Below are 16,948 nucleotides of genomic sequence, written 5' to 3'. Positions count from 1 at the left end.
TGAAGGCAGCCCCAAAACATCTGTTGATCAATCAATATATATATATATATATATATATATATATATATATATATATATATATATATATATATATATATATATATATATATATATATATATATATATATATATTAAAGACAATATAAATAATCAGATCAAAAGTAAATTAGTTCTAAATAAAAAAATAAAAAAAGGGTCTAATTCTTACCCCCACCCATGAGAATAAAGATCAGAATCAGACATCCGTGCAGTATTCTTCTTGTCACGAGGGATTCTGCCTTTTGTACCCCATTCTCTAGCGACCTCCCAATTACGGGCGGTCTGTATGATTTTCTTTTAAAAACCACTCAGGGTGGAAAGGATTCCCGGAATCAGCATTGCTCATGGTATCATCAACCTGGTCAGGGGCTGGTTGGAGATCAGCTATCTCAAGAATATTCTCAGGATTAACATTCACTGCAGCATCATTTGAACCAGTCTGCATGATGATATTTTCTTGGTCTTCATGACCGACATGAGGGTCAATTACCATGAGAGCTTCAGGAGGGACAAGATTATTCTCTGGGAGAGCTACTTCATGAATTCCATGGGAAACATTTTGGTTATTTTCCTCCAAAGGAGGAACATCTTGATCACTTTTCTCAGGAGGGGGAACATCAATATCTGGAGGAGCAACAACATTAGTATCTGGGGCAGCAACAACATCAGTATCTGGGATAGCAACATCCAACACAGGGATGGATAAAGGTAAAACGGAAACGGAAATTTCATTCACACGATCCTCGGCAACAACATCCAAGGGAGAGACAGGAACATCAACATTTTCATCACATAATTGATCGGCTATTTCTTCAATAATACCACCTACAACATGTGTTAGTATGTCTTCAGCAATTTTCTTCAGATGGTCAGAAGAATAGTCAAATAAATCCTTACCTTGACCTTCGTCCTCAACCATTTTTTCTGGGAAGACGGAAGTATCATGAGGAATTTCTTCACGTGGATTATCTTCAACAGTGGGAACTTCTATGGGGGCAGTATGAATTTCTTTTCTTCTTTACTTCTTCTTCTTTGAGCCAGACGGGCCCCGGTCGGAGATCGGACACTGTAGACCCTAAGTCTACATCTCAGTGTATTGGAGGTTCTGGAGGTCCTCATCTTGGGACCAGGGATTTCACTTGCAACTGTTTTCACAATTTGCACATCAGCATCTTCTCTGATGGCACTTTCTAGAGCCGGGGTAGTTTTCTCTTGATCAGGGGAATCTCTCTTAGCAGTTTTTCTTTTCGAAGGATGACGGGCACTGTGTTTTCTTTTCTTGGAGGGTTTAATAACCCTAGAATCAGACTTCTTTTCCTCTGAAACACTTCTCCGTAGGTAAGCAACATCAAGGATGGGACGAGCAATTACTTCTGATGGCAAAAATATATGATAACGAGTAAGGATTACAAAAAGATAGAAAGGTATACAACAGTTATTATCTTTACCTGGAAAAAGGCCGTGACTAATGAGACCTACATCTGTCTTCAACTTGGCCGCATCTATGGGAGTTCCGGTCGGAATCATACTCTAGGTTATTCGGTCATATTCAGTAAGCACAAGACGTACTTTTAGAGGAGATAAGGATTCCAAGGAATGAAGACACCATCGAGACCGGAAGTTTGGATTTGGAATAGAGCAGAAGAAGTATTTTTCCCGCCATTGCTTGTTGTCATGGGGAATGGAAGAATCAATGAAAATTTTGGATTCTCTTCCCAGTTCAGCCAAAATGTAGGTTCTTCTGGCAAAGTGAAGATATCCGCGTTCGCGGGATACTTTCAAGGTGTAATAATTTCTGAAGAGATCAACAGACAGGACACGATTCATCTGGAGAATAAACGCAAAAAAACGATGAAACCAGACCTCCAACTATTTGGAGTAAGCTGAGAAGGACAGACATGATAATAGTCCAATAAAGATTGAACTACGGGAATCAGGGGGATTCTAAAACCTGAATCAAGGTGATCAAGGTAGACGGTGATAACACCAGGATCAACTGAGTAAGGACGGTCGGAGGAGTCAGGAACCCATACTCTAGCATCAGAAGGAAAATGGTAACTTTCCAAATAAGAATCCAGGTGGATTTCTTTATTTTAGTGGGATACCATTTAGGACCAGCATGCTTTGGGTCCATTTTTTCTCTGGACATGTTGACAGGAGTATAAAGAAGGATGGATTCGTCATGAGCATACGGGACTGGTTTCCAGTCTGAAGGATTATGTTGAGAGAAGGAAGAAGCACCAGACACGTTTTTCATTTGCTCTCTGCTTGGAGGTATATCAGGTTGGGAAGAGGTACTGGGTACTGAAGGATTGGAAGCAGGATCCATGGCGGAGATAAGAAAGGAAGGAGAAGAAAATTGAAAAGGTAAAATCTGAAAAGGAGTAATAAAGGAGTTAGCAGATAGGTATGTTGATGTTCGCGAAGAAGAACAGAGTACGGAAAGGAAAAGGCGACAGTTGACAAATATATATAAAGAATGAGAGAGGATTTCTTGAAAGGAGGGGGAAATACACGATGGTTCAAAATCAATGGTCATTACCTTTCGTAACCGACGCGTGGGATTAATCGGCTAACGCATGAAAAACAGCAGTTGAAAAGAATGAAGATGATGTGTGAAAGGGCAAGGGAACAATATGATGGTAATGCATGGGAAAAAGACGAAGTCAGTGATCAAGCGGCGGTAACGTTAAGGAAGTTAAAAAGTTATATTTGAAAATTCAGAAAAGATCTGACAAGACAGTGATTTCAGCCGGTTTTAAGATAACTTGGGGGCTGAGTACAGTAATATAATTTCAACCAATACAAAGGACATGATTTCATGAGAGATATGGTTATAAGCAGATTTTCAAGATAATGATGATATGATATGATAACTCGTCATCAAGGTTTTGAAGAAACCGAGGATTACCTGGGGAAAAGGCGTAATAGCTGGACAAGGAATACTATGTGATTTTGATGAAAAGGATAAAACCTGCTGATCAGAGTCTCATTTAGATTCAACCTGATCAGCAGGTTTGGGGGCTTATGTTGTAACTAATATATCCATTACCGATTTATACCGGTCAAACCAACCTCAACCGGGTTCGATTGAGAGATAAAGGCAAGATGATCAAAGACGTCCAAAAAGGAACAATGATCTGATGGTCATAATTGAAAGAGAATTATAAGCGGGAAAGCCAATATAAAAGCAAGGGAAGATCCGTAGGAAGGTAAGTCTCTGGAATCAACCAAAACTCTAAGCTCACTCTGATTGAACTCCATTACTAGCATTTTAGAAGCTCCATAGAGCTCTGTAAACACCATCGACACCATACTCGACTAGACCGTCGGAGGCAGAGCGCCCGATCAAGACGATCGGCTCAGTTTCTTGCTGTAATCCAGTTTCTTTCAGGAGTGAGAGGTTGATTGATCGAAGAGCAAACCAGATCGAATTAGATCTGAGGAGTTCGGTGCGAGAAACTACGGTTCAAGGCGATCGGCAGAAATAGCACCAACAGCATGTCCCTCTCCTCCTGATCTCTCGCCACATCAACAGGATCAATATCCTGATCATCATCTGAATCATCTCCGTATGATGACGGTCCCCGCACTGCATCATCTAGTGCTTTGTTCACTCTGCTCCGATTATCTTTCTTCTTCCCCTTCGCTTTCTGTAAATCCCTAAGTGCCTTTACTACATCTGGATGGGCATCTGTGCATGTGGTCACATCCTTTGAACTCCTGGTGATGTGACCCTTAAACCTACTGATGCCACGTGAGTAGATTCTCTTCCCACAAAAATTACATAGTGTTTTATTCTTATCTCCATTAATAGCCACACAATATTGGAATACTGGGCCAATCCTCCCTCCTGTCTCCTGCTACTAGTCTCTCAGGCTGTCCACATCCACCCTATAAAGAACCAACTCCCCTTTAACTCCCACCAGCAGATATGATTTACTGTGCATTCAAAATGATTGCATAAGTCACTAAACAAGTGAACAACACCAAAATAATTTTCTCTACAAAAATAAACAATCAAGTATGAATATTGAATGTATGATGTGAATATGTCATGTACCTAAGTATAAGTGTATAACTGTATAAGTGTATTACTATTAACTAGCACTTCTTCATTTTTTTCTTTTAAATATAAAATGAATTTACAAGTTTTTTGGCAAAAAAAAAAAAGGTTGTCCATATCAAAACCGGCGATGAAGCCACATGGGCAATACAATCAACACTTGATAAATACTTACATAATTATTCCATAATTTTCAAAACATTTTCCCCCATATTTTCCATTTTTTTTTTCATAATTATTGATATTTTTATTGATGTTTAATATTTTTTTAAAATAAAATAATTATTTATTGGGTGAAAAAAATATTTTAACTCCATGAGTCCGTAGATCAGCTTATAGAATTCCACATATGTTTTTTCTATCATCATACAACATTTATGTCACTTAAAAGGTAATCATTTTCAGTGTTAAAAATATAATTTTTTACTCAAAAAAAAAAAAAAAAAAAACTTTGTGAACATTTTTTTTTTTTTTTACTCCGTGAACTCGTAGATTAGCTCACCGTCTTAACATATTTTAATTTCATAACCATCCAACAATATTATGGCATGCATTTGTAAAAAATTAGTTGGAGAATAATGATTACCTGTAAGATAAAAAAACTTGCAAATCTGTGTGAAACCCATCTGATTAATAGAAATAATGTGATATCCGGCAATAATGAAGCAAGATGTACTCGTAGATGTTGAAGATTTGATCAAAAAACAGTAAAAAAAAGAATTAAGAGAGAGAGGCTTTAGAGAAGTTTTGAGAGGAGAGATAAATTATGTTGTTCCATTGGCCTAAAATGAAGGTGTTGTCATTGTTGGCAACTTAAGTGGGTTTTGATATGGTACAGCAACACACAAAAAGGTTCCGAGAGAAAGAATCCAATTCAAATAAAGAAAACTCAAGAATCCCGTTTTTGAGGGTCTCTGTCCAGTTTTGATCAACCTCTTCATCGGATGGTCATCCAGTGTCCGATTGAGCCGATTTTTGGAGGAGAGCTTCACGACTTCTTGATCTTCAAATCCAGCGGTGGGATTGTTCATTCGAGATCTCTAAGTTAGTCCGATTGGTACGTCAAAACACTCCTTGTTTAAGTCAGATAGGAACTCTGAGTTTGACTCAAACTCTGAGTCCAGTTTTGATCAACCTCTTCATCGGATGGTCATCCAGTGTTCGATTGAGCTTTTTTTTGGAGGAGAGCTTCACGACTTCTTGATCTTCAAATCCAACGGTGGGATTGTTCATTGGAGATCTCGAAGTTAGTCCGATTTGTACGTTAAAACACTCATTGTTTAAGTCAGATAGGAACTCGAGTTTGATTCAAACTCTGAGTTAAATTAATCTATAAAAGGAGAGCAAAAGAGGAGGACGTTTTGAGGAGCTTGGGAATAGCGTGGAGGTCGAACCAGAAGACGTTGGTTGGCTATGGAGATCTGAAGCTTGTAAAAAAGAAGTCTTTTGTTTTGTGAAACAAGAAAGAAAGTGAAAGAGAAGAAAAAAGAAGCAGCAGAAGAAAAGAAGGGAACATGATTGTATGGCTTTTTTAAAGAGAGAAAACTGAAAAAGATTGAAAAGAGAAAAAAAAAAGAGTTGGAGAAAAAGAGAAACAAGTATTGTTACCATGCATCTTACACAAGTTGAGGTAACCCGTATTCACAAGTGATTGTCTATTATTTTCGAGGTTATGTTTAGTGATGAAGAATCTATCTCATGAATGTAATTTGGGGAACTTGAATTATTGGTTTACATTGTGACCTAGCAAGTTGGAGCTTGTCTAGGGGGTTGGGGTTGGTGCATTTGTCTGAATTGCATTTTAGACTATAACAGGGACTGGTGTTCCTGGACTGTTGTAGCAGTCAAAATAATGTGACCTAGCAAGTTGGAGCTTGTCTAGGGGGTTGGGGTTGGTGCCCTTGTCTGAATTGCATTTTAGACTATAACAGGGATTGGTGTTCCTGGATTGTTGTAGCAGTCAAAATATCTAAGAGTGTATTGAGTAATATACGAAACCCTAGGTAGGGTATTATTCCGTGGATGTAGGCAATTTGACCGAACCACGTAAACTCTGGTGCATTGCGTTTTTGTTTATTTTTCTTTGTTGCACATATTGGAGTGCCTTGATTGCAGAGTGGTGGTACACTGTCTGGTAGACCCAGCCACATTGTGGTGAATTTTTGAAGACACTGATTCACCCACCCTCTCAGTGTCAATCTGGGAATAACAATTGGTATCAGAGCCAAGTTCCCGTGAAGAGAAGTGTAACCATTTCGGGATTTGATCAGAGAGTTTGTAAGAATGGCCACAAATGAAGGCAGCTCCAAAGACTTTGGGAAAGTTCCTATTTTTGATGGTACATAATATGTTTTTTGGAAAAGAAGAATGCAGATATACATCGGATCTCTAGGGTATGATGTATGGCAGTCTGTGATTAATGGCTATGAGGAACCAGTAGCTCCGCTTATAGACAATGAGGCAAAAATGGCTTATGCACACAATCTCAGGGCGTTAAATGCTATCATGTTTGGGCTGAATAAAGAAGTCATGGCTAAAGTAATGGACTGTGATACAGCTAAAAAAGTCTGGGACAGGTTGATAAGCATCTATGAAGGGGACATCAAAGTTAAGAAAGCCAAACTGCAAATCTTCAGAGCACAATTTGAAAGTCTTAAGATGACTGAAGAAGAAGACATAGACAGCTACATGGTCAAAGTAAATGAGGTTGTAAACTCCATCAGAGGAGTTGGAGAAAAAATTAAAAATTCTGTGATATGTCAGAAAATTCTCCGATTTGTGCTTCCCAAATATGACTCCAAAGTCTCAACCATTGAAGAAGCCAAAGACTTGGATACAATCACTCTTGATGAAGTACATGGAACACTTAAAACCTATGAGATGAGAACTGAAAAGGGAAAGTTCACAGAGAAGGAAGCAGCATTCAAAGCAATGAAGAAGCTAAGGGTCAAAGAAGAAAAAGAATCTGAAGACTCTAATGATGAACTTATAGCTTACTTAGCTAGAAAGTTTAAGAAAGGAACAGGTAAACACAAGGGAAAAACACCTTTTAAGTGCTTCAGTTGTGGTGGAATAGGACACTTTGCCTCTAAATGTCCTAAGAGAGGAAACATAGATGAAGAGGAAGATGAAGAGGAAGAGAGAAATGAATGCTACTCCTCTGAAGAAGAATCAGATGAAAACAATGACTCAACTGATGAGGTTTTATTTATGGCTATTGAAGATGATGAATCACCTCAAACTAAAGAAAAGTCTGATGATAATGAAGACACTGAAGGTGAAATTGATTATGTTGGTGAGTTGTACTCTGCCTTGCTTGATCTCAAAAAGGAAAGGAAGAAAAATAGAGAAATGAAGAATCAACTTGAAAATTCTGAGACAAAAATCAAGGAGTTGACTGTCACAATTAGTGAATTGGAGCATGTTATAAATGACTCATCATCTTGCCTCTCTCTCAAGTGTATAGAGTGTGAAGAACTTGAGAAAGAAGTTGGAAGGTTAAGATCAGAACTTGAAGGAGAACAAAAGAGGAGTTATTTAGAAGCTACCACATCATCCACTCCAGTTACATTGAACTTAAAGGACAAGACAGTTGAAAATCAAGTGACAGGGACTACTCATTTTACTTATATTTGGGGAAGAGATAAGGTACTAGATGAGATCTTGAGTGTTCAGAGGTCACCTCATATTAAAACTGGTATTGGATACTCAAAGGGGGAATGTTCAAATGTAAATAAGACCAATGAAAATAGAAATACAACAAATCCAATTAGTCTTGATGAGGAGCACCAAAAGAATCCATATATTGGGAAGACCAAGCCAAAGATTAGTAAAGTAGGCAATACTGGAGCTTATCATAAAACATTTAATGGTCAAGGCTTTAATGGGTATTGTTATGGATGCAACAACTTTGGACATAAAGTGGCAAACTGTAGAAGACAAAACAAGGTTGTGGCATTCAACAACATAAACAGATTTGCTCCATTGGATAAGGTTAAAAAAGAATGCTTCAGGTGTTTCAAGTTGGGACATATTGCAAGGTATTGTTGGACTGCTCTTCCTTCACAGAAGGAGATAAACCTTCCCCAAAAGCTAGCTCAAAGACATACACAAACAATTCAAAGAAAATCGAGGGAACCTATTGATGTATCAGATAAAGCAGTTTGGGTTGAGAAAGGACAAAAAGGGAAAATGATAAATTCCTTGGTAGTTCAAACAGCTTTCAAGGCTCATAGTAGCGAGACACCTTGGATTCTTGATAGTGGGTGTTCCACACATATGACAGGTGACAAGAATAGGTTCTCAAGCCTTGATGTAGTGAAAGGTGGTTCAGTGAGATTTGGCAACAATGATGAGGCCAAAATTGAAGGTAGAGGCTCAGTTAAGTTGGATGAAGGAAAGTTAAAATCCAATAATGTTCTATATGTGAGTGGGCTCAAACACAATCTTCTTAGTGTGAGCTAAATCTGTGATGGTGGATATGAAGTTATTTTTACTAAAGAAGGTTGTGAAATCAAGAAGCCAAAAAATGGCAAAGCAGTGGCTTTAGGAACCAGAACAACCAGAAACTTATATGTTTTATCAAACACTAGTGAAGACAGGTGCATGGTGAGTCAAGAGGATGAAAGCTTGTTATGGCATAGGAGATTGGGGCATATAAATCTCAAGAATCTTGCCAAGCTTAGTAAAAAGAAAGTTGTGAGAGATCTTCCAAAGATTAAAAGGCCTTCAAATCATGTATGTGGTCCATGTCAAAAAGGTGAAGTGAGTTTGGAGTTTGTTCTCACAGAAAATCAAGTGGCTGATATCTTCACAAAACCACTGTCCAAACATAGTTTTGAGATTAAGAGTAAAGCTTGGGGTTGTGGCTCCAAGGGGGAGTAAGTGAGAAAATACATAGAACCTCATTTCTCCATAGGATAGGAAGGTGCGGTGGGCACTCCTATGGAAGAGTCTATGTAGGGGGGAGCTCTATGGTAGGGGGAGCACAAAGCATCCTTTGTACTTGTTGTCAAAGGGGGAGAGAAAAGAGAAAAGGAGGTTGAGTTGCCAACAATTCCAAAGGGGGGAGATTGTTGTTCCATTGGCCTAAAATGAAGGTGTTGTCATTGTTGGCAACTTAAGTGGGTTTTGATATGGTACAGCAACACACAAAAAGGTTCCGAGAGAAAGAATCCAATTCAAATAAAGAAAACTCAAGAATCCCGTTTTTGAGGGTCTCTGTCCAGTTTTGATCAACCTCTTCATCGGATGGTCATCCAGTGTCCGATTGAGCTAATTTTTGGAGGAGAGCTTCATGACTTCTTGATCTTCAAATCCAACGGTGGGATTGTTCATTAGAGATCTCTAAGTTAGTCCGATTGGTACGTCAAAACACTCCTTGTTTAAGTCAGATAGGAACTCTGAGTTTGACTCAAACTCTGAGTCCAGTTTTGATCAACCTCTTCATCGGATGGTAATCCAGTGTCCGATTGAGCTGCTTTTTGGAGGAGAGCTTCACGACTTCTTGATCTTCAAATCCAACGGTGGGATTGTTCATTGGAGATCTCGAAGTTAGTCCGATTTGTACGTTAAAACACTCATTGTTTAAGTCAGATAGGAACTCTGAGTTTGATTCAAACTCTGAGTTAAATTAATCTATAAAAGGAGAGCAAAAGAGGAGGACGTTTTGAGGAGCTTGGGAATAGCGTGGAGGTCGAACCAGAAGACATTGGTTGGCTATGGAGATCTGAAGCTTGTAAAAAAGAAGTCTTTTGTTTTGCTGAACAAGAAAGAAAGTGAAAGAGAAGAAAAAAGAAGCAACAGAAGAAAAGAAGGGAACATGATTGTATGGCTTTTTTAAAGAGAGAAAACTGAAAAAGATTGAAAAGAGAAAAAAAAAAAAGAGTTGGAGAAAAAGAGAAACAAGTATTGTTACCATGCATCTTACACAAGTTGAGGTAACCCGTATTCACAAGTGATTGTCTATTATTTTCGAGGTTATGTTTAGTGATGAAGAATCTATCTCATGAATGTAATTTGGGGAACTTGAATTATTGGTTTACATTGTGACCTAGCAAGTTGGAGCTTGTCTAGGGGGTTGGGGTTGGTGCATTTGTCTGAATTGCATTTTAGACTATAACAGGGATTGGTGTTCCTGGACTGTTGTAGCAGTCAAAATAATGTGACCTAGCAAGTTGGAGCTTGTCTAGGGGGTTGGGGTTGGTGCCCTTGTCTGAATTGCATTTTAGACTATAACAGGGATTGGTGTTCCTGGATTGTTGTAGCAGTCAAAATATCTAAGAGTGTATTGAGTAATATACGAAACCCTAGGTAGGGTATTATTCCGTGGATGTAGGCAATTTGACCGAACCACGTAAACTCTGGTGCATTGCGTTTTTGTTTATTTTTCTTTGTTGCACATATTGGAGTGCCTTGATTGCAGAGTGGTGGTACACTGTCTGGTAGACCCAGCCACATTGTGGTGAATTTTTGAAGACACTGATTCACCCCCCCCCCCCCCCCCCCACACCCAAAAAAAATTAAAAAAAAAAAAAAAAAAAAAGGTATTCAATCCCACTTCCTTCTTTTTTTTATCTCCCCCCCCCATTTTTTTTTTTTTACCCAAAAAACCCATATTTTTTTTATTTTTTTTTATTTTTCTCCCCCCGGGGGCCCGGGGCCCCCCCGTGCCTCGGGCGATATATCACTGACACATTGTACAATAATTATATTACAACTCCTAATTACCAAGATAAAGTTGAGAGTTAAAGAGGATTGATATTACATGTTTACTTCGTTTAGTTAGATAAAGAAAATGTCAAACAAATCTTAAATTTTCCATTAGCCACCAGAAGGGATCTCAGACTTGTTACTTGCTTGATTGCAAAGCTCAATACCAGATGATATCTCTTCACACATTGGATAAGTCAAACTTGGGTGAGAGGTTCCAGGGGTTGTTGTTGCTTGATCAAAATTTTCATTTCTATCAAGAGAGATGCTTGAGGGACTCCTACTAGCACCCATGATATTTGGAGTAGTTCGGTTTTGGAGTTCATGGTTCCTGAATGTGAAACTTTCGGTATCCTTACTGATAAACTGTTCTGCCATGATGCAAATTCTCTGCCAAAGTCTAGTTTTTTTATCCATATTCCTCCATATATGTTTATGGCTCCAGAAGAAATGAACCAAAAATGCAAGGAATGATATACATGAAGAGGCTCCAGTGATGAGGAATAAGCCCCAAAAGCTCTTTACCGTAAGGCTGCCTGAAGATGTAGTGGTGCTAGACTCCACTTTTTCTCAATCTGTCTCATTTTGTCTCCCTCCGTTACATTTAGGACGGCCCTTGAAACATCACTTACCAGAGGAGAACCTATTGGGAAGACCTAAGAAAGTTATGAATCGAAGGAGTTAACAGACATTCATACAATTTTTTGATAGAACAAGAAAACATTATAGAAGAAGACATTCATACAACTTAAAAGACCAGTAACACTACATATCAGTGTGTGTGGTGGGAAAGGAGTGAATGACAGAAGATAGAAATAGACTTACAAAGCCAAATCCACTAGTCTTGTTTGTGGGGCCAACCATGCTGTATTTGGAACAATATTTTGAGAGAAAGATTCTAAGATATGGAATCTCATCAAAAGCTGCGGCATATCCACCTTTGGCTGTGCCTTTGGATAAACCATCATCCAAATCTTTTGCATTCCAAAACACTTTAATTTTCGAATCTTCAAAACCCATCTGTTTCAAGAGCCCATATACAAATGAGTTCCCCTCGTAAGCAACAGCCTCCCCATTTTCTAGTAGCTGTTGTACATCAGTTACGGTCGGTTGGAGCTGCTGAACAGTGAGCATTGATGTCAAGCTTGCTGTATAACTTGATGTGAGGATGAGGACAACAAATAGCCATATAATCAGTATAAATCTCGCAAGGTTGCTAATCACCTTCTCCTCTGCACCCATTAAAAAAACACCAATTACTAATTTTCAGAAACAAAATTGGAATTTTTAATGCTTAATTATTGCAGAGTCGAACCACTCTCTATTTTGTTCTTTCGCATATATACTCTAGAACATTCTGAATTGATTACACATAATAAACTAGAAACTAAAAAGTAAAACCTATGTTATATGATTGATTAGAATGATATCGTGAAAAATAAAGACGAAGTGATTTTTTTTCTTATTAATATTTTTTTTGTGTGGGGTGGAAACTGGGAACAACACAAAAAATTGTATTCCAGGATGGTAGAGTTTACAGGAGTACATTTACAAACCCTGTTTACATTTCATACCTGCCCTTCCAACACTTACATACGCTCTTAGTGTACAACAGGATACTGGGATGCCTGTTGCACATCCTAGAGTACAAAAGACTAGATTTTCGATAATCTTAGTGTAAGCAAGTAGATTTTTTATCATCTAAGTGTAAAACTCTCATGCTCAACTCAAGCTCATGGACACTGAATCGAAATAGCGGTATAAGATTATAGTTATAAAGCAGACGATGTGAATTGACATTCCCATGGGATTTATCACCATGGAATAATGTGATTTTCCTAATTGGAAGACACTTCTTCATATTAAAGAGACGGAGAAAAAGCAATAAGAAGCAGAAAAGAGAACTTACTGTGTGAAAAAACCATTGTGGAGAAGGAAAACCAAAAGATCAATCCCAATTGGTGATGAAGAGGACCTCTAAACTCATTATTTATTCTCTGTTCAATGGCCCAGATCACAAATCCTGTTCCAACAAAGAAAACTGCAGTAGTTACCCAAAGATCTACACTGAGAGGCTTCAAGAATATCCAAGCATTCTTCCCATCGTTTTCTTTGACTGGAACCACCATTGTCACACCGGACTCGGTATATGGCAGCGTAAAATCTACATACAAGGATCTATTTGCAATAATAGTTACATCGCCCACGACAGCATAGTATTACTGTCCAGTATTAGTTTTAGCATTAGGGTTAGAACACTGTATACCATGAAACACAAATTCCACCACCATAGAGTACCACATCTTATTTACCTGAAGATAAACTTGGTAAACCAGCTCATCATAAGTCCCAGCACTTGTGTGATCAGCTTTTGCAAATGGAATGTACTCATAAGGAACTGCATATGGTAATGACTCCATTACAGCATTGAACACTTCAATGCAGTACCCACTGATTATAGATGCATTGGTTGTACTGTTCCATTGAACATTCACGAATTCTCGAAATACATTTGCCACTGGAACTCCGACCTTCAACTTCTTTTCATTTGTAGGCGACTCCCAACCCTTGGGTACGATAGTTGAATCACCCGGCCATATTATAGAACGAAGGTGCCTACCCTTTAAGCTTGAATCCTTTGGTGTGTCAGTCACATTCAATTCATTAGAAAGTCCATTTATTGGTGACCAAAACCCAATATCCCTTTTCCCACTGCCTATCACATTCACTATTTGGAAGATTGATGGTTGTAGTTGCCCATCCACAAGTTTAAATTCCCCACTCAAACCATTAAACTGGGTATTTGAAATCGCTTCTCGAAGTTCTATACCTACTTCAGAGACACGAAGAGATTCTACAGTGCTAATGTTGAGGGAAAGTTTAGACTGTTGTGAGCTGGATTTCAACCCTGCAACTTTTTATGCTGCCATCGCTAATGCCCAAGCAGTGTCATATCCCCATAGTTCATAAATATCTAGCTCTGCATTGACCATATCTGGATTCTCTTGTAAGAATCTCTTTTTCCATGAAACTTCAAACCTCTCAAGTTTTTTTGATTTCTGAACAGAGGGCTTTACTCCCAGTACACCTTCCATAGATTGGATAACAGAACGATGCAATGCATTTAAAGAATTCGTCATATCATTAGTGATGATCCAGACATAACCTTCAGTCATCATTCCTACTTCTTTTGCCTTCAAAAATAAGCGAGACCCAAGAGGAGAAAGCATGTGTACAATAAATACCCTAGTTTGCATTGTCATCAATTTGTATAGCTCTTCAAGAATTTGATCATCTGATGCATTGGAAGATATAACACTTCGATAGGGGATTCGAGTATTGATTGATTCGAAAGCATCAACCAGATATGGTATAATTCCATTACCATACTCACTGTTTACGTAGATAGGTACAACTTCCCTCCAACCAAATGTATGAACAATTGCAGCAATGGCTTTCACTTGAGAAGAGTCATTGTATGCCGTGCGGATGAAGAAAGGGGTCAGAGCAGAAGAAAGTGAAGGGCTTGTTGCAGCAAAAGAAACAATAGGCACTTGAGCTTTGTCACCAAGATCTGCCATGAACTTGGCCTGTCCTGAGCTGTCTGGTCCTATAATTGCCTGGACTTGTACATTTTCTATCAGGTCCATGGCTGTTTGTACATAGAAACAAATTTGTACAGAATTCAGTGATGAATTCTCCTTCACAACTTTAGGATTAACTTAGAAACATTAGAACAAGCAAAAGTAAACAAAGAAAGCAATTGTCTCATTACAAATATTTTTGGATGAATGAAGACTTTGTTACCATAGAACCCCTGAAGGGGACAGAAAACGTACAAAGGGGAACGAGGCAGTTGGGGCAAGAACCAACAAGGATCTAGGGATACAACACGAACCAAGGGGCAAACAAAAGTATTATTATTAAATGGAAAAAATGGAGAACCGAGACAAAATGACAACAACTAATTCGTTCCTGGAGTATCAAGGACAGGGGGATGGAGGAGCATCTAGAGCCTAGCAGAGACTACAAAGCAATTGCTTTCCAAATCAAGTCAAAAGAACTGGATTTGGACATCCATATTCTAAGATTCCTTTCCCACCACAAGTGAGAGATCATAGCACCAAATACCAACTTAACTACCAACGAAGAAAAATATCGTCATTTCGCATGAGATGTCAATTAGAAAATCCCTCCAACTATACTTTTTAGTTGAAGTGAAGTTTCTTTGGCTTTTCACTAGCTTACAAATTTTAATTAATCAATTGCAAGTATCTTGTAAAGAAATGAATGTCAATTCTTTGAATAATGTTTCCATTTCTCATTCTGAAAGTGAAGTCAATAGTCAGAGAGGGATGCATCACAAGTTTTTGTCAAAGCGTCATCGGTCCCCATCAGAAAATTATTAAACAAAAAAGAAAGTCTTTGTTCCCTCTTAAGTTTATCATGATTCCTAGTCAGAAAATAAGAAAATTTCGAAGTTTTTGAATTTCAAGATCAAACTTTCCTAGCATTACATGATGAGCAAGAAGCATAACTGGTTCCCTCAATTCCAATCAAAGTGGAGAAAAATGCATTGGAATGAAAGTTGAAAACCTTTAAAACACATAAATTTGTGATAAGGGAAGAAAGGAATATGAGGATGAGAAATACCCATGAAAGAAGCAGTAACAGTATCTTGCTGTGCATCCCTGGTATGAAGAACTAGTCTTGTTTTGTAGAAATTGTTTATTGCGTAGAAGTCCTCCAGTGCCATTGCGATGGAGGTATTAGATTTCTTCCCTTCATCCGTAATGAAGTCAAGAATCAATCCAACATCGAAGGGCAGAGTTGAGTTGTTCTGAGCGGAAACCCATTCACCAGGAAACAAAAGGAGATTTGGTATTGAGAGTAAAAGAAAGAAGAATGGGAGTGGGTTCTTCATCTTCATCAATCACCCAGAACAGAACAGTCAAGTTCTGGACTATACTATCATTCGTCTATGAAGACCCCAAAGATGGCTGCTTATAAGAGTGATGAATTAGAGCCACGACAAGAGGATAAATTTCTTCTCCGCGTTTTTGGGTTACATGACTACATCATTCTACTTTCTTACTCCTTATATTGACCAGCTCATAACGTGAAGAGATAATTAAACTTTAAACTTTGTTTATTGAAGAAAACTTCAAATTTTCAGTTTTCAGTTTTCACTCAATAACCCTAGTTTTATACGTCTATATAAGCATTTAATAAGGGATTTCTGCTTGTCTCATACTAAATATGGCAACAAACAACATTTGAGGAGAAGGTCTGGCCCTATAACTGGCTAGTTAAGTTTTCAAAAATAAAAAATAAAAAAAAAATTCAACGGAAGCCTGCCTCACAATTGGAAGTAATGACAACAAATCATTTAATAGAGGTCAATCTCAACCTTTCACAATTTGGGTATGAAAAGTTGTGAATGTGTTTCTAGCACAATCGTCCTTTTATGTAAAAGACAAATCCAAGGAGGTTGGGTTCGAAATTGGAAAATTGATGATTGTAGTTGCCCATCCACAAGTTTAAATTCCCCATTCAAACCATTAAATTGGGTATTCAAAATTGCTTCTCGAAGTTCTACACCTACTTGGGAGACACAAAGAGATTCTACAATGCTAATGTTTAAGGAAAGTTTAGACTGCTGTGAGCTAGCCTTGAACCCTTCAACTCTTTCTCCTGCCATCGCTAGTGCCCAAGCAGCATCGTATCTCCATAGTTCAAAAATACCTAGTTTTGCATTGACCATATGTGGGTTATTTTGTAAGAATCTCTTTTTCCATGAAACTCTAAATCTCTCAAGTTTTTTTGATCTCTGAATGTAGGGCTTTACTCCTAGTACACCTTCCATAGATTGTGTGAAATCCCCCAAGATCCTACTCTATAAATCCTTATTGTAGGTCTAAGAACCCAGAGTGCGGGTAGAAGGCAACTGTGGGTCATTCAGGTAGAGACCATTGGATTGGAGTCCGAACCAATGAAAGTAGATAGAGATGATGCTGGGTTGGGAGTTCTATTGATGTGTCATTATGATCGACAGCCATCAGAGGACATCAGGAGCTCTTCGAGAGTGCTCTGCGAAGGTGAGAAACAGTGTGGAGATCTATCGAAAAGCTT

The 16,948-nt window shown here is 38.3% G+C and overlaps 1 protein-coding gene across 1 annotated transcript; it reads right to left on the bottom strand.

Annotated features, from left to right (window-relative positions):
- Nucleotides 1-11,295: 11,295 nt before the first annotated feature.
- LOC148999116 (glutamate receptor 2.7-like) lies at nucleotides 11,296-16,517 on the bottom strand. Its single transcript, XM_089141456.1, is given in 6 exon segments — nucleotides 11,296-11,472; nucleotides 11,642-12,048; nucleotides 12,726-13,038; nucleotides 13,129-14,468; nucleotides 15,470-15,656; nucleotides 16,422-16,517. Coding segments are annotated over 6 exon segments (2,478 nt in total). The 3' UTR covers nucleotides 11,296-11,337.
- Nucleotides 16,518-16,948: the final 431 nt, after the last annotated feature.

Source organism: Hakea prostrata, unplaced genomic scaffold (genome assembly GCF_041222555.1).
Source record: "Hakea prostrata isolate BN-2017 unplaced genomic scaffold, UWA_Hpros_2 contig_39, whole genome shotgun sequence".
NCBI classification, from domain to species: Eukaryota; Viridiplantae; Streptophyta; class Magnoliopsida; order Proteales; family Proteaceae; genus Hakea; species Hakea prostrata.
The sequence above is the reverse complement of the archived record's forward strand: the minus strand, read 5'-3'. Positions and strand labels throughout refer to the sequence as shown.